General features: G+C 33.8%; 4 protein-coding genes across 6 annotated transcripts; 1 reads left to right on the forward strand and 3 right to left on the reverse strand.

Annotated features, from left to right (window-relative positions):
- Window positions 1-5,943: 5,943 nt before the first annotated feature.
- Window positions 5,944-7,262, reverse strand: LOC146138597 (ADP-sugar pyrophosphatase-like). Its single transcript, XM_083394004.1, has one exon. The coding sequence runs from the start codon at window positions 7,114-7,116 to the stop codon at window positions 6,448-6,450; it is 669 nt and encodes a 222-aa protein (XP_083250130.1). The 5' UTR covers window positions 7,117-7,262; the 3' UTR covers window positions 5,944-6,447.
- Window positions 7,263-8,396: 1,134 nt separating this feature from the next.
- LOC146138598 (protein DGCR6-like) lies at window positions 8,397-18,545 on the forward strand. Its single transcript, XM_083393678.1, has 6 exons — window positions 8,397-8,610; window positions 10,558-10,640; window positions 10,806-10,883; window positions 17,381-17,502; window positions 17,655-17,774; window positions 17,979-18,545. Exons 1-6 carry the CDS (start codon window positions 8,471-8,473, stop codon window positions 18,033-18,035), a joined length of 600 nt encoding a protein of 199 aa, XP_083249804.1. The 5' UTR covers window positions 8,397-8,470; the 3' UTR covers window positions 18,036-18,545.
- On the reverse strand, window positions 10,769-16,818 carry LOC146138599 (uncharacterized). The gene is made up of 6 exons (XM_083393677.1): window positions 16,733-16,818; window positions 16,069-16,231; window positions 13,332-13,520; window positions 12,707-12,864; window positions 12,306-12,481; window positions 10,769-11,846 (listed from the first exon to the last, which is right to left on the reverse strand). The coding sequence occupies exons 1-6, from the start codon at window positions 16,783-16,785 to the stop codon at window positions 11,236-11,238; spliced, it is 1,350 nt and encodes a 449-aa protein (XP_083249803.1). The 5' UTR covers window positions 16,786-16,818; the 3' UTR covers window positions 10,769-11,235.
- A 1,590-nt stretch (window positions 18,546-20,135) lies between the features above and the next one.
- On the reverse strand, window positions 20,136-24,799 carry LOC146138600 (sorting nexin-12-like). Of its 3 annotated transcripts, none has more exons than XM_083393513.1 (4): window positions 24,642-24,799; window positions 23,423-23,518; window positions 22,613-22,734; window positions 20,136-21,112 (listed from the first exon to the last, which is right to left on the reverse strand). In XM_083393513.1, the coding sequence occupies exons 1-4, from the start codon at window positions 24,735-24,737 to the stop codon at window positions 21,007-21,009; spliced, it is 420 nt and encodes a 139-aa protein (XP_083249639.1). In that variant the 5' UTR covers window positions 24,738-24,799; the 3' UTR covers window positions 20,136-21,006. The 3 variants fall into 3 exon arrangements, with proteins under 3 accessions (XP_083249639.1, XP_083249638.1, XP_083249640.1); XM_083393512.1 differs by having other exon boundaries at window positions 24,573-24,799; XM_083393514.1 differs by lacking the exon at window positions 23,423-23,518 and having other exon boundaries at window positions 24,573-24,799.
- Window positions 24,800-25,679: the final 880 nt, after the last annotated feature.

Genomic DNA, 25,679 nt, shown 5'->3' on the forward strand with positions numbered 1-25,679 from the left:
TCTCCATACTATTCTATGAGAACGCATTACTTGACTAACAATTTAACCTAAAGTAAAGTTAGAGTCTTGAAATTGAGATTAAATCGTTCATAGCGTGTTAGTACAGTACCAACAACTATATGCCTTGTAGTTTTTCACCTGTGTGTTTCTTATAAACAAAATAGATGATAACTAGGGCGATTATTTTTTGACCAAAAAAATAAGAAATTTTGACCTAAAAAAAAATTATTTTGACAAAATTCGGACCTGTTAGAAACACATTGGTTTAGATAACCTAGGCGTCGTCAATTACACGTTATATATACCCTATATTGCTCTCATGAACATATAATACGGTAAAAATCACTTTGAATATAAATCAAAACAAATTTTTTTGGTAAAATTAAACGATAAATTTCAAAAAACAAATGAACGACCGATTTCAAATAGCTGACTATAGTTGTTTTTTAAATGTTGTAAACGATTTATGTGCATTTGTATTCAATTTTGACTTAACGTGTAAATTTTGACAAAATTTTTACAAATAATCGCCCTAATGATAACATTAAATAACCGACCGCGGCCAAAAGTAAATGTTTCGTATTTAAAGTTGCCGATAAGTATTGTGAAGCTTCGAGCCTTAGACACTGCCAATGAAGCACGAAAGTTAATATTATGTCGCGCAACATTAGAATAACAAAAGTTTATGTCTCTCGGGAACGCCAAATCGATTAGTTTTGAATAAAAAAACACTCCCTGCTTGTGTTGCACCGTAACACTTGTATCGCGGCGAAGATTTCTTCTTCTAGTAAATTTTCCAGATTAGCTTGTAAAATTTTGCAACCTGGACGTACGACATGAAAGAAACAAAACAAAAAGAAGACGTGTAATTCTGATAAACTTCATGCAAACGCTGCTAACTTACAAGGTTTTAGTCACGATGGACTCTGCCAAACTAAGCCTAGCAATATATCGTCGGCCACTAAAATAAACGTTGCCCATTATAAAAACTTTCAAGGGTGAGCACTCTGATCCTCGCTGTTTAATTGTCTTTGTGCGTTACAGAGTCGTGAAAACTTCGAACTGCTTTCGCGGGCGCGGCTCCGTTATATAAATGACGTTGAAAAAGAAAAAAAGGCCGTTCGCGGTCTCGAATTTCGGAGCTCCGGCGAGCAAACGGACGTAGGTCTCGTTTTTGTCAGCGAGCAAAGTGTAAAGTGTAGGATATTGCGAAACGTCCAACTGACGGGTACTTTTATGTGAAACATCAAATTAGCTGGTCCAAATTGGTTTCCACAAACTGATACAATTCTATTAAAGAAAAGTCTCAGAAAATCCGAGTCTAAGAATCCCGCTATAGTTATAATTGTACACTTACGAAAGTCGCGTGTTTATCGAAACTCTACAGGAAAATAAAAGACCGAACTTCTAAACTAATAACGAGGTTAAATTTTATTTAATAAAATAGTATAGCAAATATACTTAAATATTAAACTATTAATAAATATTTCCTCATAGGTTTGGCTCCTTTGTGTTCCCCAACCACTATGCCTAGTCTTTAGATTTTGTCATAAAAAAGAAGTGTGTTCTACGAGAGGATAAATTAAATATCAAATAAAACGCGTAAAACACGGCTCGTACCACTTGGTATGTACGAAATTTCGTGTGCTATAAAACAGTTAAAGCTTTAGGAATATCCGCGAGAATTTAGCCAATGTACGGCATATTCGTAATTTTAAGCTGAAGTGTTTTGGGCCGGATTAACGGTGATTCGCCCGCGGGCACAAAATGTTCAATCGCTTGATGCGTATCGCAGTTGATGTGAATTCAACAAATATAATAACAGCAAAATCTCGGTATATTTGTTGCACTTTGATGAAACAAGTACAACGTCGGACCAAGACAACAATAAATCCGAAATTTATGGATTGTGTTGTCTCCTGTGCGCTATTACCTTGGGTACATTCAGTCAATTTTTGCGACAAATGCGCAACTGTTTGTTTAATACCAAGTATGATATTACTAATTTACGTAAAGCCCTTTCATAGAAGTAATAGTTTTTAATGCTTACAAGGTCAACGGACGCTATTTTGTGACTGCTTAGTTTTTCATTTATTAATTCACTGCAGGATAATCATCCTGGAAAACGTTAAAGACCAACTCTTATTTTAGAGCCATTTGATTGGAATGTGTAGTTCAATAGGTGGAATTCAAACGCAACTTGATATGATAAGTGCGTTGATGATAATTTGTCATAGTAAAATGAACATAAGTTGAAAAAAAAAAAAGTTGTTGTGGCTTACATACAATTTAGCGTAGTGCGTAAAGTTTTGAAATATAAGCCGTTACAGTCTATTGTTCCGTCAAAATCTAGCTGTCGTAGCACTTACCATTGTGGTCTATTTTTGCAAAAGGCTTGGTCAGTGTTACTTGACCTTTTTTGCTTGGGGGCGCACAGAAAGTCATTTTAAAACGTGGCGGCGCACTTTGCGAGCGAAGCGAGTGCGAATTTTTTAAGGTGTACCTGTATTTCTTCTAAATTACTTGCAATTTTTTATTATATAGGCTTTATATTTGCATATCTTTAAAAAGACTCCAGCCGGAATATTTTTAACGGAATATTTTTAACTTAAACCAATTGCTAACACCGCCAACTACCCCCCCCCAAACAGGCGGCAAAAAATCCGGGGCCAATACAGCGGCGCCTAAATGTTGACAGCGAACGGCCAATGCCAAACAGGTGTCCCCCAATCATTCAATACCATTACCCTACAGTCTTTTGCGTAATTGTGTGCATTTAAGTCATCTTCCGTTTAATTTTGAGCTTTATTCGACATGTTTAGGTCTTATCTAGACTATTTTAGATCTTATTCTGTCGTGGTCATTACTGCGAATTTGGCGTTATTGTCGGTGGTCTAAGTATTTAGATATTTGGTTTTCTACTTAAAAGTACCGTGGAATCAATGAGCTAAGCTTAATAGGAAAGTAAAAATGCATGCTTTATTTTATTAAATTATTTTTTCCTTTTACTAGCGGCGCACCTGGCAGCCTTCCATGGCGCACCAGTGCGCCGCAGCGCACCGGTTGAGAAGCGCTGGTCTATAGGTGTTAATTGTATGTTGTGGTTTACTTTTGTCTTTTTCTCTTATACAGCTATCCAGACTAGACCTCTTTAGTCCATAGACAACGCCCATAATCCTAGCCCAAAGCAGAGTAACTAATCTAACCCAAATCATACCCAACTACATTCTAAATCCCATATCAAAATTAATAAAAGATTTATTTTGTAAAATTGTTATTTTATTATTTTGGTAACCTTTGTTCACATTATATATGAGATATGTTCAAACACGATGCAGAAGGTCAAGAGCTAGCGCCGTTACCTGACCATCTCCCACTGAGCCTGCGTAACTCAGTCGGTAGAGTGACGGTCCAGGTTTGGCCAGATTTCAAAAGTTCGAACCTCAACGCAGGGTAGTTGTGTATCTAGCCTGGTGTTGCTTGCACAAAAATCCTGATAAGGTCGACTGATTTCGGTAAGCCTTCCCAAAGGCATCCGGTGCACAACATTATAATCACTATTTGCATTGTTATAAACCTTCTTACACAAGAGTAGGTAGCCTATAAAAACTGGCAAAAAATGCTTTTTTGACAAGTGTTATTTGCACGTAGAGAATTATGTGTGTATATATTTTTTTGGTTGCATTCCATGTTAGTAGGAATTTTGTGTTCAGTCGCGCATATTTTGTGATTTTCACTCTTATTTGTGACATGAGTGGTCGTCAACGAGTCAACTAAAAAAATAATGTTATTTATCATGCTTAACTTTATTTGCAAACAAGCATTATGGCGATATGAGTAATTACTGTATTTAGCATTTTTACCCGTAACGAAACCTAATAGAAAGCCTTCCCATGCTAAAAACGGAAAACCTAGCTGTTTCACGTTGTGTCAAAGCGAAAGCGCGTCCGCGCTACATGACATTCGTGCTATACAACTATATATTATGTTATGCAACTATTCGCTCACCACGATGTATTCGGTATTTGCTGTACGTGGCATTGCTTTGTACAGATCAATCAATCAAACTATAAGCTTAATTACTATTTTATACTGTAGTAGGCCTAACGATTTTCTCGTGTAATCAGGGCTCCGTTTACAGTTTAAAACAACCCAAGTTTGGAATGTGTATGTATTTAAAAACCCACCCCTAGGTTGACAGGGGTCGATCCAAGATTTTCGTTTGGAGGAGGCATCGATATTTTCAGAGATGGCGTTGCAACGTAACGTAGTATAACAACTAACTATAAAAAATGGTTTTGTCGAGCGATTTATGCGCACATATAAGTAAACTAACGGCTAATCGGGAAAATAATAATTGAAAACATTTCATAGGCTACTTTTAATTTAAAAGAAGGCGTGACTGATTGGCCACATCATTTTTTTCATATTTTTTAAAATATATTGGCATTTATAAATTAATTTAAAATAATTTTTTTAAACAGATTTCGTAGTATGCACGGAACCTTAAAGGTGCGAAGAGTTATACTTAAAATGGCCAAAAGCATACTAGAAAACCAAGTAAGTTTACGCGAATGTAATTTGGCGCCAATTTTTTGCATTTACATACAAAAAGTATGGGAAAAAATAAAGTTTCGGGGAAGTTATGGCTGCTAACCCCTTAAGCCGCCCATGTTGTTGGGGGTTTTTGGTAAATTAATAACTATAAAACATTTCGTTGCGTAACTTAAAACGGACACGATTTACAAGGTCATTTGTTGTGATGTAGTGCACTGCCAAACGTAGTCTAATCAGCACGTCATATAGGAATGTTTCAATATGTCTGACGTCTTTACAAATAAACTTTAAAGTTTGCTTACGTCAAAATGTGCTGTTATAAAACTAACTTATTATGTTATGCAACTATTCGCTCGTCACGATATATCCGTCTATCTTACTGTACATGACGTTGACTTTTACTCAAACACGCCCCCCGTGACAACATTTGTAAGGCCAGCGACGCAGTTTAAAGTATAAATTAATAAAATATTTTTAACAGTGCCTTATGCATGTAAGTTTTGTATGCCAATGATAAATCATCAGCGATTAATTTTTATATAATATTGGACTGCTGCCTTGCTTAAACCTTTTATAAATTCTTGTCAGCTAGAACAGTATATTTTACCCAGACCCACGAGTCACATGATCGGTACCCGCTGAACATTTGTTTTCTACTTGATTCCATGGGCGCCCCCCACGGAGGGGGGAAGGGGGGTACTTGTCCCCTCTGGATTTTCAAAATGCGATTATTATTATTGTTAATCAGTCTTACTAACTTTCTAATGGAATAATTTTGATTTGTATATAAATTTCCACTGATACAAAATCGTATATACATATTAATATCATAGATACTGAAGTTAAATTATTTGTGTATATTCATATGGCAACTCTCCCCCCTGGAAAATTTTCTGCGGGAGCCCCTGTTTGATTTCGCAAGGCTTTTTTAAGTGCACTTAAGTCACAGTTTTTAAATGACTTACCTTGACTTAAGTCGTTTTGGTAAATTGACTTGATTTGACCCAAGTCTTTTAGACAAATGGCCTGACTTCGGTTGAAATTAAGTGTTTTTATTAACTATTTAATAAATATCGCAAATTTTGCACAAAAAACGGTTAGATTGCTACATACTGTTTGATTGTTATTTTTTATTTGATTTCTTGCTTATAATCGGACGAGTTTACCTATTTTAATGGTTTATCGTTTATTATTATATTAGCAGTTTCACTTGCTGTAATAATGACTTGGACTGAGACTTGACTTGAAAAGACTTGACTTGGACTAAGTATTTTCACCAATGACTTGACTGGGACTTTTTAAAATGACTTGTTTACAACACTGTGAACTACATTTGAATTTAGCAAAAGTTACTTTATCTTGCAACAAATTGAACATATACATGAAAAAACGGAACACATTTTTTTATTAAAAAACAACTCACCATCATGATTTAATGAGAAAATATGTTTTGAACGAAAAATAACACAGTTATTACCACAAAAATAAAAAAGTTATGCAACAGGTAAGTTTACACTTCTAGATCTTTATTAATATCATGCTTTAAACGTATTACTGGGAAACACACCAAAATGCTTCAAGGAGGTTCTAAAAGCAAACAAAACAACACATACAAATTATTTTTAAAAGTTATGCAAACACATTTTCTTTTCAAAATTATATATTTTTTGTTGTAAGCGCAACGGTTACAACTCCAGGAATGTGGAAAAGATGTTTTATGCAATATTGATTTTGTGATTGAGATGATTTTACTCATAAAAAACTCTACTTTTCTACATTCTGTAAACTAGAGAACATGTTTTATGTAAAATCAATATTAGGTATTATTGCATTCCAAGAAATTTTTAGTAATCAGATTTAAAAACTTTAGAACAGGTTTTATGCATCCATTTATTCACCTTCACAATTATCGCATACTTTAAGTTTGCTATTTAAAGCATCGCCCATCTCCAAGCCTTTTGCAAAAGAATAGAGTCTCGAATCAATTACAATATTTCCATCACTTGAATTTGCAGAGATTTGTTTGAGTCTGTGTAAGAGCCCTCGGACAGGCAGAAGCAGGACTTCAACGAATTCGCCTTCGTCCAAATGCTGCTTGCAGTCAACGTTTTTCGGGTCATCCCCGTCGATGATAACATTGACAAATGCAATGGTGGATTTTTCGGTGCCTGGATCGAGTGAAGTTGACAAGCAATGTTCAGTTTCGTCGGCTATCATTCCTATGTAGCCGGTTTCTTCATAGAGCTCCCTAAGAGCCGTTGCATGAATGTCAGAATCCTTGTTATCGCAAAGACCGGCAGGAAATTCAATGCAAAAGCAGCCGAGTGGCGGGCGAAACTGCTTTACCAAAACAAAGCAGTTGTGGTGGAGATTTCGCTTGATAATTGGCACAATTGCAACACTGTCTGGCACATCTGGCTTTGAAGGTCGACTGACATAGCTTAAGGCCTCCCAGTAACGAACCTTTCCATTGGGGTCGGTGTATTTTATGTGTTCAGTTTGTAACCACTTCCCTCTGTGCACAACTTCAATATCATCAATCCTACTTTGGCCGGACATAGTTGCCTTAAATAAAAGTTTCTGGTAGATCAGCAAGTTCACATATTATAAATCAAGTTTTTTTTAGGTTTATTATTTTTACCTAACATTTACATCACTGGCTGATTACGGGTCTCTCATTATAACGATCAACCCTTTAAAATACAAATTTCTGTAAGCTAGGGGTCCGCAAATAGAGGGTCGCGGCCCCAATTTGGGTCGCGGGACCATTCAGTTTGGGTCGCGAAAGCCTTATTAACAGCTGCTCATTGGTAAGTTTTTTAATTGTTTCCATTAGTACACTGAATTATATACAAGAGAGTCATCTTACTTTGAGCACAACTAATATTGTTGCGCGCAATATATGTATATTAAGCCCGTAAAATGTTGTGAGACCTTTGTTCGATCCAATTGATGGGAAAAAGCGCTCGCAATCCAACACTATTTTGGCCATTACCATACCAAACTGACCTGCTTACTGCAATCTGGGTTTACTTTCTATTAAGTGTTTTCAAAAAACTTTCTTTCACAAGTTTTTTTTGTTTCTGTAACCAAAGCGTCGTGACCACGTTGTTCTATTAAAATTTGAATATGCAAATTTAAATCCAATTAATATTTTTTTGCTTAACGCGATATGTAAGGAGCATTATTGTCTCTATTAATATTAACATTTTTGCTTACATTAACTGCTTAACCAGGTTATGTATTTTTACACGAACTTTAACGATATAAACAAGCTATTATAAGACGCTTTACGCGAATTTTTATGTTTGCAGAAATATATTTTTTGTGTGGTCAAGCGTCGTCCATCCTCTTAAATGAAAAGTTTTGCCAATCTAGTTGCGTTCGGTGCATTTATTGAGTTAGGCTGGATAAACCAGGGTATTTAATCTTCTTGTGTTAAAATATCACGTTTCAGTTTAAATATGTTTCAACATGTCTTGAAACAGAGGTCGGCAACCTACGCCCCGCAGGCTGGATCCGAGTGAAAATTATCGAGCCCGCAAACTCGCTTACAAACTGTACACACGGGTTGCTGTAAGCTACCACTTTACTATACAGGCACATGTCGATAGGTCAAGGGTCACAATAAATTCGTCAAAAAGTTTAGAAAATACAATCATCCAGCAATGTATATTATGAATAGAGCTTTTAATTTAATATAATAGCAAAGTGAAACATTTTTCTTATTTTTTTTCGAAGAAAACGTTGCTCGTTTTAACTTCTTTAAAGTTGGTAAACGCAAAACAGGGTATTCCCCTTGGTACTTTCGCAAGTTGTCTTTCCTGAAGCATTTACATAATCCCGCTTTTGACAAGGAAACGACCACAGGGAAATTTTGTGTTACGCTCCACACAATAAAAGCGTTTACCGGATGGAAGAAGCATACAAAGATCAAGGCTACGTCCCTTTTCAACCTAACGACGACTCCGATCAAACGGGCGATGACGAACAACAGACTAAACAATACGAACTTCTCGAAAAGCTACAAGAACTTGCACAGCGTTTGCCAATGTAACTAAACGCGCATATAAATTTTATTCTTGGATATATCATTCCTTTCCATGTTGAATTTAGAGGACCATCTATTGGTATCATTTGTTTAGTGGTAGTTTAGCTTTGAACCATTTAATGTTAAAGTGATGGTTTTATCAATTTGGTATAGAAATAGAAGGATTATTTGTTCTATACCAATGCAACTTTTAGCATTCTGCACGCTGGTCTAGAATCCTTCTACATTACATTATTTCTGTTGAGGTTAGGGATGTTCAAAGTGGAATCCCAGGGGATTCAGAACTTTAGGTTTGGAATCTAGAATAACAGATCCAGAATATCGATTCCTTGTATTTTTTATAAAATTATTTAACTTCTATTTTGTTAGGGGGGGGGGGGGGGGGAATAATCTTAAAAGACTCTACAGTCACAGCAATAAATCGCAAAACAAGTTGCTAGCATGTGTATATTGTAATAAAAATAAAAAAATCTCTTTTTTGTTTAACATTCTTAGTTCAGCCATTTGAAGTGCCAGTTGTGTAAACTGTAATACATGTCCATTGTCCAGGTTGTTGCCTAAATTTAATATTTTACCAATATAGTGAGTACAATGCAACACTGTACAATGGACTCTTTTGCATCTCAGTCCTGTTTGTTGTGATTTACATAATAAGCCCATACAAAAGTAGGTATCATTTTGAAATATGATGTTGAAAATGAATAAAGTGTTGTTCGAAACGTTCAAAATTATAACTACTTCTGGTATGCGCTTTGATATTCTTAAATTATGTCTTACTACAACCTCCAACCATTATGCTCCAATGTTGTGTTTTAGTTCTACTTTTTTGACTAATGTGATCTAATATGCAGTCAAATAATGTTCTGCAAGAATACAATGTTACCAGTATTTCATAACCAATATTTGACAACTACGTTGTGCATAACCTTACTGAATATTGGCCTAAAGTTGAACTTAAGTAACCTGTAGCGCATTTTTTTATTTTTATTTTTTTGTTTATTGATTTAACGACAATCAGGTGGCGCATTTTGTTCAAGGGCAGCAGGTTTTACGAGGTAATGTTACTCTTGCAACTTTACACATTTGGAGAAACTATGAAATCTGCATCTGGAAATCTGCATGTGCAACTACCTGCAATAAAATGAATAAATTATATTGGTTTGAATTACTTGATATAAACAGCAGAAATGGATATAAACAGCAGAATGGGAAATCCCATTTGGATTTGAATCTCAGGATTCAATATTCTACTTTGAACATCCTGAGTTGGGTGCAAGTTTGGGTTTGGGTGGGTCAAGTACCACTATGGAAAGTATTGCAAGTGCACCCGCGATTTTTTTCAACAGACTGAATCGGCACCAAGTATATAGTTATATGCCCACAATATTCCTATATGTTATAGTAGGGGGTGCACTTTTGACCTTAGTTGCACCCGGTCACCCCATTTTTTAGGCTGTGCACCTGTGAGATCTCGTCACGATATATATTCATTTCTTCCTTGCAATTTCAATTTTGTTTTGTTAACTTGTTTAGTTACTGTAAAAAAAGTGGTAGGATTGTAGATAGTGTCCCATTTCTGACACATTTATAAATGAGAAACATGGGTTTAATCATAATAAATAATGCAACCAGAAAATTAAATGTGTTCCGATAACATTCAAATCGAATAGTTGTGATCGCAAAGCAATCCTATAAATTGAAATGTGTTCCCAGGGTCATTAGGCTGAAGTTTACTTAAGTCATTTCAATTAGTAATTTACAAAAAATTTGCGGAAATGCAATTATTTTGGGATTAAATTGACACAGATACTACCCTAATATTGGACTAATACCTACACTTGGCATTGGTATTCGCCACCCAAACACTTATCAGGCAATAAGGCTAACCAGCAACCTAACTCATGCATGTTGTGTTTTATATTTTTTAAGAACTAATAAACGTTTTACAGGAAGACTCAGCAACGACTTTCACACACACTATTGTCTGACATCGCCGCTGCTCTGCTAGATAATGCTATTTTCACCATTGTCAGTAAGTTAGATTTTGTTTTCCTCATAGTTCAAAAAAAGCTGTAACTTATTTATTTTTGCAACAATATATATACAAAACACTTCTTGCACAAAAACACTACTGGCATTTGGAAACAGTGTTGAGGAAGTGATACCTGTAATAAAACTACAAGATTTGTAATTACAGATGACCTTCAAGAAATCCAACATTTGACTGAAAAGAACTCTTTCAATCAGCGACAATCCCTTCTTGTGGATCACAGAGGTATGCGTAAAATGGAAATATATTCACTAGTTTATAGAATAAGCGGATGTACGTTATTTTTCATGTACATTTATATATATATATATCTTGGAAATGAATTAGTTTCGAAGATATAGTGAGAAACCAATTAATTTTATTTAAACGTGAGTTAAAACAATGAAAACCTTTCTAAACATGCAGATTCATTTGCTGAATTTGTATAACTTATATAAAAAAACATTTACAGTGTCATGTAAACTTGTACCTAAAAGTCTGTTATTGTTTAGCATTTTTCTACTGTTTGTCATTATCATTTTGCACAATCGAAACACAGCAATCCATGTTGTAACTTGTTTCCACAGTATTATAGTTGTTAAGAAGTTGACCGAGGATGTGTAGTTCGGTTTGGATTGGTTTGCATGGGAATTAAATAGCCATAGGAGTTGATCGTCTGTGCTGCCTGTTGTTTTGGATTAAGCGAAATCTGTTGCATATTTTTTGCACTCCTTCTGTTGCTTTTACGTCTGTTTATCGAATTACTAGGGCGTCGTATTTTTCCAGTGGTAGTTTGAATATCTTTTCGCGGTTTAGCTTTAATGGGTGGCTTGACCCTCCTGTCTTGACTAAGGACGCCTAGAGACTTGGTGCGAACAGCATCACATTTCTTCCCATTTCTGTGTGGCACAGAAGAGAACGACTGCATTCGAGTGTAGTTGGATTCCACAAATTCATGTTGAAAGGATTTGCTTGTTGATTGCTGTTGGTGAAGTGATAATGTATGTCTCAAGTCATGTGCTTGGACATGATGATTCGTTATTCGAGAGCGAATGCGCTTGTGAACGCTACCAGTCGCACTGTACTTTCTGCCTGGTCGTTTTGAACTTGGGAGACTTGGCAACCTCCTTGATGCCAAGGTCTTCTTGTGGAAACTCAGAGAGGGTGGAGTGCTCATTGGTTTGTAAGAGTCAAATTCGTGTTTAGAACCTATGAATTTGTGAATTGTAATTTAGGTTAGTTTTCAACAGATAGAGAGGCACACATTAACTTTAAGTGACTAGGGAAGTTGTTCTTATATATTTTACCCGACAGATACCTTTTGCTTATTGAAGGATTATCCGTAACATTCAAATCAGTTCTCCTACAAGCTGCCTACTGTTTATTTTCTTTAAAATTGTGTGAGAATGACGTAAAACTTTTTTGGGTGACTAATATATATTAATTCATATTTCAAAATGTTGTATAGACCCCAAGGAACTCAGATTGACAACAACTGGTTGAGGGCATAATTTACTAAATTAGAAAAAATACAATATTTTTTTAATAAACTCCAAAAATTATACAACATATTAAAATTACATAGCTAATAACTATTTTTCTTTGATTTAAAAAATTTAAACAACTGATTGGTTGGGTTTTGAAAAGCAATTATCTGTTAAAACTTACCTGTATGAAAATGGTCGGGTGGTGGAGAAGAAGGAATAAAGGTAAATGAAGAATTCTCAATGTTTTCTATTGTCGGAGAGTTAATTTGTAAAGGAGCAGAGTTTGTCTGGCTTTTGATTTCAGAGGCCAAGAAAGAGTTTGAAGTTTGTTGAATACTGGTTTTCTTTTGATTTTTTCTAGTGATGAAAAAACTAAGATTTCAGTCAAAAGTTTGTTCAAATACCAAACATTTTTCTTTTTAGAAAAATGACTAAGTTTTGTCATTAAATGTTAACTAGTATTATTATTAAAATACACAAGGTATTTAGTAATATATATTTTCAAAAAAATTTGGCTGTAAACTGAAGCGCATATTTCATTGATGTTTAATTTTAACCCAATATCAATCAAAAACAATTTACCTGTATACTTTAAATATAACTACTATCAGTGCAGTAAGAAGCATTATGACAAAGAGTGCAATGGATACGATGAATGTGTATCCCCACTCCGTTTCACTTCCCAGAGTAGGTGGTATTTTTGCACCTCTTCCAGTCATGCAATCTTTAATTGTACAAGGCTGAAAACAACAGATTAAATCTTATAAATTAGACCAGGAGTCATTAAACTCTGTGGGCCGTGCCACCCTTTACACAATTTATTAAAACTTGCGTCCCCTCTCAGAATAGTATGTTATGTAGCTACATAAGCCCATTTGCTTACATTATGCAGGCACTGTTTTTATATCTATATAAAGATGGCTTAGAATAAAAAAAAACTTTCCCAGTGGGGCCTTTGCACGCAAGCAACATTATTGTTTCATTCCATAATTTCCAACTTCATTCAATTTGATATAGTTCCAGATTTTTTTATTTTTTTTTTTGGTTGGTTAATAAAAATGTTAAATTTTTTTAAAACATGTTTGTTTTAAATTATTCAATGAACTGTTGCAATTTGTAGCACTCGTGTAGCATAATGTTAGTGGTTCACAAATAATTATAAGGTTAGTGATCCTTAAACTGCCATGAAAGTTTTTGTTATTTGTACCGTTGTATCTGTTTGGTTGTTACTGAGTCCTCCACCAAGGCAAGAACCAGTTGCCAGCTCGCCATTTAAGTAGCAGTGACGAATGCGTGTCTTTTTCCCTTCACACGATGGTGTACAGGCTCTACTGTGTGTTGACCAGGTTGACCACTGGCCTGTACAGCTTGTGTTATGCAAGCAACGCTGCCATTCCTATGAAAATAAAACAACATAACATATCAAGTTAATATATTTCATTTCAATATTATTCAGTAAAATATGACAATTTTTCTTGGTCTGCTTCAATATTAACTATGTAAGGGTTTAGCATTACTAATCTCCAATTAGCTGTTTAGCCACTAAAGAAGTTGTTTATGTCTTGTGGCACCCCTCAAAAATAATAAATAGATTTTCGGCACCCCAACTGGAAAGTATTTTACTGAAATGTCAAGACCTGCTATTAATGGAACTTGAACAACACAATCAATTTAAAACATGTAGGAAAATGTCATTTGATATAATGGTCAAATCCAGTGGTTCTCAATCTTTTTGATGTTGTGGCCCATTTACGTTGCAAAAAAAGTCTGTGGCCCAATAAATATTTATGAAAGAAGTAACTGTAAAATAGGTTTAGAACAAAACACAGCAGAACTTATTTCAAAACAAATTATTTATTTAACCGTGCATTAGTGAGATACTTGCAGCTGAACAATAAATTTACCTTCATTTTTAATTCCTCCCTAAGCCATTATTCCTGCAAAATTAACTAAAGTGACACAAATGAAACTAAATCTAGCTTTTTAAATTGGTCTGTGGCCCACCTCAAATGTTCTTATGGCCCACCAGTGAGCCATGGCCCACTGGTTGAGAACCGCTGGTCTAATCCTATGTATCATACACGAATAGTTGTATCAAGAAGCTTACCAACTGAGCAAAAATCAAATTCTTGAAAATTATTCTGAAATACCTATCAGCAACCTTGAGTATTAGAAATGGCACACCAGGGCGCCGCAGCACCCAGGTTCAGGACCACAGCACTAAAGCATATATGCACACATGCCTACACAACTGTGATCTAGCCTTTGAGAAGTCAGCCCGTTGATTAACTAAACCAGAGGTGGCCAAATAGAGACTAAAGCCACATTTATTACTTGGTTACCTGCAAAGAGCCACACCTTACATAAACACAGAAAAAATATCACTGTGCTTATTCTTCACTTACCCACCTACCTTTGCTCAGCTCCCTAACAACATTGTGTAGACCAGTGCTTCTTAAACTTTTTTTAGGTTTGTTCACCCCTAGCATCTATGTCCAGATTTCATTCACCCTTGTCTCATGATATAATGAAACTATCTCGTCTATATATAACAGCACAAAATGATTTAGGTTATTTATTTTTGTTTTTTTAATTTTAAGTTCAACTCAAGCTAAGTTATACCATTGCAAATCTACAATTTCTCGAGTTCAGAGATATAAAGCTACAAAAGCACAAAACACAGTCACCAAATTTTTGTACTTTAACACTTAGGGCAAACCAACTTCACTATTATAATAAGCAAAATAAAACACCTAAAAACAACAGTTTAGTAGTCGATTTACTGCAGAGCTATCATCCATTTCTGACGGTTCACCCTTATGCAAAAATTTTATTAGAACCATTCTCCTATTTATGAAACACTGCTGTAGACTACATTTAGCAAATATTTATTTGCACTGGTGGCCAAATAAATGCTGTCACTATGTCAAAGTTTATAAAATCGGTTGACTTGATTTTACAAAAAGAAATAGAAGCTGAGCAGGGCTGGGCATGTGTTGGGCTTGAAAGCATGGTAAAAACGTTTCGCGAAGGATTGGGTGTGGTTTGCAATATAAACAAAAATACAACATATATATATTCAAGGTTACAGGGCGACAAAAACCTTCACCCCTTAGAAGTTAGCATACAGCTATAAGATTCACAGTGTTTTTATATGCTGATAATATTGCATATTGGAAACAAGCGACATAATTTGCTCGTAATATTTAAAATAGAAACAATGAGTTACACAACAAATGTCGGAATTCGGGACTCAAGGAGTCGGTTTGTTTTCCTGGAGTCGGACTCGGGACTTGAGTAAGACCACATAAAACTACCCCAGTCCGACATGCGCAGTACCAAATTTTAAGAACTATGTAAGTAAATGAATTATATGACACCCCTATAAGTGGATTACTGATTATCAGGCTGTAGAGTCAGGGCCAGAATCGGGACTCGACAAAATCTCACATTTAAGTCGGACTCTTTATTTTTAACCGACTCCGCAGCCCTGGCCGGCCTTGACCCAGACTGACTTAAGTATTTTGATACACCAAACCTTTACCACACACACCGAATCAGATAACCAATTAAAGGTTTTGATGCAAGCAATGCAAAGACAGATAAAGTAGCCTATTGTGAGGTTCAAACTCACCACCTCGGCCATACATGGACCGACACTCTAGCAACGGAGCTACACAGGCTTCTAGAATTGGAAAAACAACCATGAATTTTAATTTAATAAAAGTTAATTATTTTTTATCAATTTGAATATAACAGTCCAGAATTTTAGCACACTTAAAAAAATCAAACCAAAGTACTCTTTATTAGATAATTTGTAAAATTATAATTCTTGCTTTTTCTTATTATTTTGAAACAAAATAAAATAGGCATTGCACATTTTAAATGTGATTTAGATACATATAGCATTGGATAACAAATTGATGTTAGTATTGTGTACTTACATATTCCATACACTGTGCATTGTTAGGGCAGTTTAAAATCCTCCTTTGAAAACTTCTATAACAATGTGGTTTGGTGTCTGGATAAAATGGCAATGAACAGCCTGTCCATGACCCAGCCTGCCATGTGGTGTTGCAACCACTCGAACAGTGCTCTGGAACTCCACTGTAATTAAAAAAAAATATTTAACTTCAACTGTTGCTACAAAAAAGTGATGATCAAATGTCCATTTTATTTTATTTTTTTCCAATTGTAATCCTTTATTTTAGTTGTACAATAAAGCTAAACAAAGTAAGTCAAAAGCTTGAAAGATAAACTTAAACAGTTCTCTGTATTTCATGATTTTCCGCTGATTAAAGATTCCTTTTGGTAAAGGCAAGCAATGTATATATTCAAGTATGATTTATTTAGTGTCCCTATATCTTGAGTGTCAACTGTGCTTTTAGCATGACTGTGTGAACAAAAAAGTACAACCAGCATTGTTTCCCGTCATTATATAACTTGGAACATGTGGGGTGTAAGCTGAATGTTCTTTGGTAAGCTAAGATAAGTCTTGAGACTTGCCTAGCTGTACAGCCGGAGAAACATACATATTATTGCTACAAACGTATTATTTGGCGTTGTTAAAACCCAACCCAGTATGTATAACAATTTTTTCAACAATACCTGTCACCGTTTACTGTAACTTGTGGAAGATTGCCAACATTAGCCAAATCCATCTTCTTCTGTTTCCACAACCTCTCCTAAAGACAGTGCACACACCAATGTGTCAATCCCCACTTCCTTGTATCATGTATTGGTGCTTTCCATCAGCCTTCTTTCCAGGACAATGCACTTTGTCATCCTTTAACGAATTAGGCCTGTATTAGGTAAGAACGATCTATCTTAACCTGGATTCATGTGACCCAAACGTTGAGAGGGTTAAAATGCGCTATTAATGATGTCACACGTCATGTGCTTTACTTTGCAAGGATGACCAGACCTTTGTAGTAAGAACTTAAAATGTTTCTGAGGCCATCGTTTTTTACACGTTGAATTAGGTAACAACATGGTCATTATTCTTAATTTTGTAATATTTGTTGGAGCTATGGCTTTGACAAAGTTTGTAACCTTTTAAAACATAAGCTATTGTTCGATAAAACTGTAAAAACCTATTTCCTAAAACATTAGGACAAATATTTTTTTTCTAAAAAATACTGTTATATTTTTTTGCTTAAATACATCTTTCTTCTAATTTATTCTTTATTTTAAACTTTTATTTATTACTTGATTTAATATGTAGCATTTTGTATCATGTTTTACCTGTCTTTAAAGGTATGAAGAATTCTTTAAAGGCCAAGCAATTAGAAGAACTTCAAACTGCTCGCTCACACAACATTGCTTTGATTAAAGCAAAACATACAAAAGAAAAGTTGGATTTAGAAATTCGTTTAAAGGCAAGGAAGTTGTATTTATTGTTTATCGAAGCAAAACATGAAAATAAAACCAAGTGTTCTTCAAACAAAAAAGGCTATATATATTATTTTTTATTGTGTCTTTATTTGACTTAATGTGTTATAACAATTAACAAGTAAACACTTGCTTCCAGGAAGAACTTCAGCAAATGGATCAGCGACTTTTGCAGGAGTTTGATCAAAAAGTCATGGGTCAGCAGGCAACTCTTTCCTGCGCTGGTGTCCCAGGTTTTTTTGTGACCAACGAACCCAAGGTGTGTATACATTAACAATAGGGTTGTTAATTTTTAAATAAAAAATATTCCTGTAAATTTATCTGTCATGCTCTATATAAATGTACAGTTTTGTTATTTTTTAGATCAATTTTTTTTTTAAATATTAATAGTAGGCTATATTTAATCCAATGATAGTGTTGTAGCTATTACAAATCTATGTTTAATTGTAAATTTTTATTTAAGGAAATAAAGCTTCAGATGGTCATCTTACAACTTGTAACGGACTTGGCTTCGTCCTGACATAACCATAATGACAAAATATCGTATTTGTTTTTACCTTATTTGCACAGTTTCATATATTGTGGTTGTTTTAGCATTTTTTGTTATATACTGCTCCATTTTTGTATTACTTATCCTCCAAGCCAATTTATTGTGCAAAATATGCCTTTTTTTTATATTCTTAACATTGACTATTGGACAATTATTTTCGGTCACAATTATATGGATAAAAAGATGGCAGCATATAAATCAATTGACATTTTTAAGTTAGCAAATCCAAACTTAAAGTATTTGTTTTGTATGTAACTATGTGTAAGATTGCAAAAAACATTTTGAAACTAAATAAAAATTCTGTGCTGTTTCAATCTTTACTGAAACATTCATATCCACATTATGTTTAATCTTTGATCAAACCATTCTGATTTCGAGTAGAGACCAACAATGCCTCCGGATAGGATAGGCTTAGCGAAATCAGTCAGCAGCCAAAACCCTGATTGGGCCGATTTATTTCATTAGGCCTTTCCGGAGGCATGATGTGTACTGTTCTCTTAAACATGTTCGAATAAACAATCAGTGCATAATTTGCAACATTTTAACTGTGAATACCTAAAGGAAAAAACAGACAGTTTATAAAGAAGGCAGATATTTGGTACATATTCGAATGTGGGTGTGATAGGTTATTATGGAACATTTGAGGAAGGGGGATAGATAAGCACAGTATGCAAAAGGTAGATTTTGGTTTACCAAATATTTGCCGTAAGTTCATCATTTAGAGATAAGAGTACAAAGCACAGCTGTATGTGACTATTAAGGTGTATTCAGCAATAAATCTTAAATTAAAATTAGTTTAGTATCGGATCATCAAAGTACCGACACCACCACTTAACGTCAGGTATAGACTTAGATCTGATATTATAGGACTTTCCTAATACTGAAGGAATCTTGCTGTTTAATTACCTAATATATTGCACCTAGCCTACACAGCAGATATTCACCTATAAACACAAGTAAAAGACACCAACCAATTTTATCATTAACCGCCTAAAAAATGAAGTAAATAAATGGTAAAACTATATTGAGGGTTATCTCCAGTATTGTAATCAAGTTATTTTATAAATGAAGTCATTTGTAAATTACCTTAAGTCCAAGTCAAGCATTTCACAAAAATTACCAAAGTCCTAGTTACATCATTATTAAAGCAAGTCTACTTTAGTCATTGTAATAAAAAATTAAACCATTAAGATTCATCCGTGTATGAGCAATATCTCAACCAAAAAATAAAAAATTGCAAAATATAGAAAGCAAATCTTATTTATTACTTGAAGTGCACATTACAACATTGGTAGTCTATGTCACCTACAATTTTACTCATAATTTTAAAGAGCACTATTTAACAATTTTTGCAGTCGTAATGCCAAATTATATTGCTTATATATAACATAAACTCTCTTAAAAAGAAACATGTATTATTTAGCTTTTCAACATTCAAAAAGCATTTTTATAAAATATTATATGCTAAATTTGGTGGCCGTAAAAATATATTTGGACATTTAGTTAGGTAGTGTTTATAAGTTTGCTTGAAAGGATTTAAATCATGTGGTGACATGTCCAGTCCCAATTCAAGTCATTTTTCCAGCAAGTCAAGTCTTCGATTGAACTACTGTAATTAGTTCACTTGTTTAGTTCTCCATATCAGAAGCAAACTGTCCTTTGTTTTTAACACTTAAGCTAGTTTGCCACAAAATTTTAGTTAGCCAAGTTAAATAGATTGTACCTTTTCTAAACCTAGTCTATCATTTACTTTAAGTCATTACAGTGTAGGTGATAATTAAGAATTTAAATTATATGTTAACATAAATTAATGCTTGGTCAAGATATTTGAACACAGAAACAGCACCACTTAACTTATTATGTTAATAACTAAGCTATGTGAAGTTAGCCAAGATAATAGATTATAATCTTAGTGATCCTCACTATGATATTGACTAGTTATCATGCCAAGAAATAGTAAATGCCAAGGGAATACCAAATTAAAAAATAATATCGAAGTTGTACTTAAGAACAAGATTAGGTATGTAAATACTCTGATGACTCAATAGAATTGTCTAATAACAGACGGGTGAACATACATGTATTCATTGACAAGATGACAATTGTAGCTGCTTCATGGAAATGCACAACATTCTTTAAATATAATATATATTTCGCAAGAAAACAATCAACTGTTCAAACACAACATCACACTAGGTTTAAAACTGACAGCAGTTTCACTTAATCATTTTAATGTTGGTAAATGATTACAGAAAACAATTGTTGGGCAACCGTATGAAGACATTGTGTTTAAATAACACCAGCCAATAGCTTTGTAGAAAAGACTTGCGTTTAATGGTAGGAATATGTATATTTGTATATATACATGGGGATCATAAGAACATGTTTATTTACAATGACTTTGTTGACATTGTACTTCCAAGCGATGCTTGGCAATAAGTAAAAACTATGTTTTTCTGGTGGCTTCGAATCAATAGTTTTTTTAATGTTTACAGAGATTTTGCAACATGAGCCTTCATACTATGGCGAAGTGGTCAGTTTATATTCTTGATGACAAATAAACCTTTAAAATCCATATTTTTTAATACAACGGAAAGGTTATTATTTGGTTACGTTTTTTTGAACAATAATTATATTTCTTTGCTCACAATTGCAACGCAGCATCAAGATTAGCAGGTACTGTAAAACAACTTTTTTAATCAAATAAAAAATCACAATAAGGTAATCATTAAAAAACATTTTTATCTTTAAGTGAACTCTCTAAAGTTCAACACACAAAACGAAAATGGAAGATATATACATACACAATGTAAAGTATACATAATATATAGATGTTGTATGGTAAATTGGTGATTTCTATCGCATGACTGGGTCAAGAAGTGCGGTGGACATTCAACACTGCTAATATTGCCACATTATGGTGAAGACAAGTTATTTTAGATTAGGAATTACGAACTTTTCCAGGAACATAACGCTTGTCGAGCTCTTCATCTTGCAAGAACATATGCAGACACCTTTCATTTTGGGCGAGGGGGTGACCAGCTAGCCTGAAGGTTAAAAAAGATAAAAATCAATATAGATTAAATGCGTTTATTTTGTTAAAGCTAGATAACTTTTTAAGCTGCATTGCAGAGGTTACAAAACATTGGCCATATTGCAGGAAGTCAACATGCCATCAAAAAAAAAAGAACGCCTACCTATGGGCTTATAAAGTTATAACTTTTCTTTTAATGGGATAATACACATAATACTGGTCCGACCCAACACTGGTTTACAAATTAGCTTTATTAAGCTGAAATTGCTATGTTTAACTTTAGGTAGTGATGTGCAAAATATAATGCAACGGTATTCTGGAATATAGGGTCTAAATTGTTAAATACCAAATGCAGGATGTTGAATCATATCGATATCATCTTTTAATTAATAACCTTTGATTTTTTTGGGTGGATTAAACATAATATAACCTTTACTGACATAACAGCAATTATTTGCAAAAGTATTTGCTAACATAGTAACATAGATCTTTATTGTAATCAAAAAAATATATCATGAATTACAGATGATTCACATTCTAAATCACTGCCATTTGAAGCCGTTGTTTAAATTATGATGCATAACTAAACTACATAAAAAGCAAAACAAAAACATTATAGAAATACAAGGTTGCAGCTAAATTTGTTTTGGCCATCTAATGAGTGCAATGTACACAATGATCCGTAGTAAATCCAGCAAGTCAAACCTTGGCCCTTTTTTTTTTTTTTTGCTTGGCCGGAATAAAAACAATTTTACCACAGATGCAGCAGCACATACATGAACAAACCTTGTTAGGTTAATAGCTTAATCTTTGTAGGTTAGTTTTGGGTCACATGTCACCGCATAAATTCAGAGGACTTAAAAATTAAAACAATAAATGCACTATGTAGAAACACCAAAAAATAAACAAAAGTTATGTATAACTCTGCTTTGTTTGCTAGGTTTTGGCCAATGATGTTTGTTGCCCTGGAATATTTTTTTAAGACTAAGATGTCTGTTTTTGTATTTGAGCATATTGGCTAGTAAATATGAAATATGTTTTGCAAAACAACATGTGAACGTCTGTTTCTACAGATCTTTTAACACGACCTTTTATACCATCCATCAAGTTTGAGGCAGGTCTTGGCAATATTTTGTTTTAAAAAACAAAACAAAATAATTTTTATTGCCAAATAACAAAATTCTGGTAAGTAAAATAAATGAAATAGATGTGAATGCTATAATAGACCATCAATTGAAAAATGTTTAACAAGCAGTGTGATCAACCCTTCAGTAATATTGATAACTAACAGCAACCAACAAATTAGTCATGTCATGGCATTTAAATGAGTCAGCTCTAGTTGTCACCCACTCACAACTTCTTGCGGAAAATCTTGAATTGAAGCACATTAATATATGCAAAATAACCACACAGAAAAAACAACCAAACCAATGGGTCATTTTTCGATCAAGGCCTCTTTAGTGTTATGTATATATACATGATAGCTTCTTATATTAACATAATGATTACTGACTTGTTTATAAAAACTTCCAATCCTTTTCGCCTTTCTTCAACAAAATCATCGGTAAACAAATCATCTTTTTGAAACGGAAGCTGCTTTGTTAAAGCTTGTGGGGGAAGGGTTGGCACCACAATCTTGTAATAAAAATAAAAGTTATCGTCAAATGAGAAGGTTTAAACATAATTGTGTAACAATTTATATCCAAACAAAATAAAATCAGGAAGTATCGCAGTACAAAGATTTAATTTTGCATTGCAACTAATTGAATACTAACAATTCAAACTATTATATTGGTAAAAACAAATTTGGTATATATAATTACAGAAACACATGTGTACTATTTTAATATTGCCAAAGAAGACTTAAGATATCAGCAAACAAATCACAGTTCATTACTTTTAATATAGAAATAAAATAGTCAGATAATAGAGGAGGTATATTATAGTTTATTTTACTTTTTGATACTGGTTATTAACAATGTGACGGATAAGGGTTTCTCAATAGTTGTTCGTTCCACTTGATTATTTGGGGGCACTTGTGTACAATATTTCAATTATAAACCAGTTAAACCAGGGTTTTTCTGTGGTATATGGATGTCAATAATGGCAGATAGAAAATGGGGGAATTTCCTTATTTTAAAAAAATCGTAAAACAATTGTTGCTTTCCTAACTACGAGGTTCGAACTCGCAATATTGGTCATGCCATTACACCCAAACAATGTTTCAGTAAACTGAATGCTGTAACCTTTTTTTGTTACAAAAGTCTTCAGACATACAAAATTTTAGCACAATAAAGTTTAATATAAAAGTACTAAATGTTACCTTGCTGTCACGTTCAAGCTCATTTAATAACCACTTGAAATCACTATAACGTCGGCGAACAGAAATCTCTTTATGCTTAAAGACAGGCAAGTTTGTCTGCAAACAAAGGTAATATTTGTACAATAACATACAAAAAAACAACAATGGTAAACAACTTATCCAAGTGACATTTCTTTTTATAACACATAATGCTAAAAAAGTATATATTTAATGATAGGCTCTTAAAAATTTAAATATATATAATTGTACTTCAATCTATTTGTAATCTTGTCACCCAATTGGGGACAATTACAGATTAGCAAAGGTAGCCTTTTGTAAACAATGATGTGTAATTGTGTAGACCAAGGTCAGTTTCTCTTTCTAGAATCGCATATTTTAGTCAGTCTGAAACCAAAAATTGTTGTTTGAACTAAGTATTTTAATTTATATATTTTTTTTTCTTAAAAGCACAGTTTGGGTTCAAAAAGAGAAATGTACATAATTAGGCTAAATTACAAGGAAAAACACACTCTCTGCCATAAAGTTCTGTTTTTTGTTTAGCCTCCCAAAAATTCTTTAAATCTTAATGTACTTATAAAACTTGTTAATGTAGATAGCTTCTTAACTGATAGATATTTTTTTGCACAGGAATAAGGCAACCTTAAACAATATTTCAATTGGTATTTGGTGGTACTCATGTCATTGTCAAAACGACAAAAAATATGTGTCTTAAGAACTTTGTATTAGTTGCCAAAGCCTGCCAATATATATTTATTAATATGAATGACTATATCATAAGCATCATTCACCACTCATTATGACTTAGTTCAGTTTTCATGCCAGATGTCATATTAAATAACTTTTTTTAGGTTTAAATTTTATTATTAAATAGAAAAGAAGGTTAAAAAATTAGTTAAAAACATTAGTTTCCAGGACAAAATTCACAGACAGCATTCAAACATTTTGTTATTTTATCTGGGTGAGTGCTAATTTTCATTCAACGTCAACTCCCAATAATTTATTAAATATACAATACAAATTTAAATACTTTTTGTGAAATCAGCAAAATAATATTTTTAGTTGTAATTTACACTAAGTGTATAAAAAGGACTTTACACAAAGGGAGTAAAATTGAAGAAAGCAACCTCCAATGTAAACTACATATCTTTACCTTTAGTTTCACTTCATAGTCTGTGTATCTCGCTCTCCATCCCACGCCATGATGTTCTGGGTTGCACACTTCAATTTCAAGAAAGTTGGCAGGCAGACTGTAGGCATCAGAAAGATCTTGACGGGGAGCGTCCAACCTCTGGGTTGTCAAGTCGCTGGAGGCCATTATTTACAAGCGATTAACGACAGGTTTTTGCCCGTGTAACAATTACTGTTTTAGACGAATGGGAGTCTATAAAGGGTGCAAAATCCACATTAAAAACACATAATTTTTAACCTATCATATAAATTATGATTTGGTCCACCTGCCTTGTACTATCGCACAATGACAGGCTATGCTGCCCATGCTATCCTATACTTTACTAAAATTCTGAATATGTAGTGGTTACTGGTTACTATCCAATCCGCATTCTGCCCAGGTGCACACCCTGTATTTTTTCTAAAGAAATTTGAGTGCACACCTGGATTGGTATATTTCAGACTTAAATTTCATAAAAAAACTAAATTGTAGTAGGATTTCCGACCCAGGGTGTGCAAAAAACATAATTGCACATCTCAAAATTTGGTGCTGCCCCCCAAGATCTCAGCGTGAAGTGCCATGAAATGTAGAATGGGTTACTGTAACGCTCCACAAATTTGCAGTTACACGATTGACACAATTATTATCAAGATTTTACAGTCAGTCACTAAAATGCATGGAATATGATGATAATGTTCTAATTTCTTTTTTAATAATATATTTTTAAGATTTTGTTTTTTGTCAGTTTTTTAGTGTTTGAACTACTTCTAGTTAGTATAATCCTACAAGGAATAAAAAAAGAATGCCTGTTTTGCTTTAATAAACAGTTAAAAACATAGTTCATCAGCCTTTCTGGAAAATATGCCGATCTTGAGGGTACACAGCTAAAAGATGGGGGTTAGGGTACAACAAAGGTCAAAAATGCACCTGCCTTTTTTAACAAAAATGAATTATTTTCAGTGCATGCAGACTATAGCTCATTAAAAAAAAACTTGCAACTGAACTTGCCATACTTTGCAGAGTGGTTGATCAGCAAGGCACAAGACTACAAAGAGAAATATAGGATTTTTAGGGCTCGTCTACAATCCT

This window comes from Ascidiella aspersa, chromosome 7 (genome assembly GCF_963924565.1).
Source record: "Ascidiella aspersa chromosome 7, kaAscAspe10.2, whole genome shotgun sequence".
Taxonomy (NCBI): Eukaryota; Metazoa; Chordata; class Ascidiacea; order Phlebobranchia; family Ascidiidae; genus Ascidiella; species Ascidiella aspersa.

Coding starts and splice junctions, on each gene's coding strand:
- LOC146138597 (XM_083394004.1), bottom strand. CDS start 7,116: ATGTCCGGCCAAAGTAGGATTGATGATATTGAAGTTGTGCACAGAGGG.
- LOC146138598 (XM_083393678.1), top strand. CDS start 8,471: ATGGAAGAAGCATACAAAGATCAAGGCTACGTCCCTTTTCAACCTAAC. Junction 8,611..10,557: donor CTTGCACAGCGTTTGCCAAT/GTAACTAAACGC, acceptor AACGTTTTACAG/GAAGACTCAGCAACGACTTT. Junction 10,641..10,805: donor TGCTATTTTCACCATTGTCA/GTAAGTTAGATT, acceptor TTGTAATTACAG/ATGACCTTCAAGAAATCCAA.
- LOC146138599 (XM_083393677.1), bottom strand. CDS start 16,785: ATGGATTTGGCTAATGTTGGCAATCTTCCACAAGTTACAGTAAACGGT. Junction 12,482..12,706: donor GTTATATTTAAAGTATACAG/GTAAATTGTTTT, acceptor TTTCATCACTAG/AAAAAATCAAAAGAAAACCA. Junction 11,847..12,305: donor ACCCGACCATTTTCATACAG/GTAAGTTTTAAC, acceptor ACAAATTCATAG/GTTCTAAACACGAATTTGAC.
- LOC146138600 (XM_083393512.1), bottom strand. CDS start 24,737: ATGGCCTCCAGCGACTTGACAACCCAGAGGTTGGACGCTCCCCGTCAA. Junction 22,735..23,422: donor AGCTTGAACGTGACAGCAAG/GTAACATTTAGT, acceptor TTTTATTACAAG/ATTGTGGTGCCAACCCTTCC. Junction 21,113..22,612: donor TTGGAAGTTTTTATAAACAA/GTCAGTAATCAT, acceptor TTTAACCTTCAG/GCTAGCTGGTCACCCCCTCG.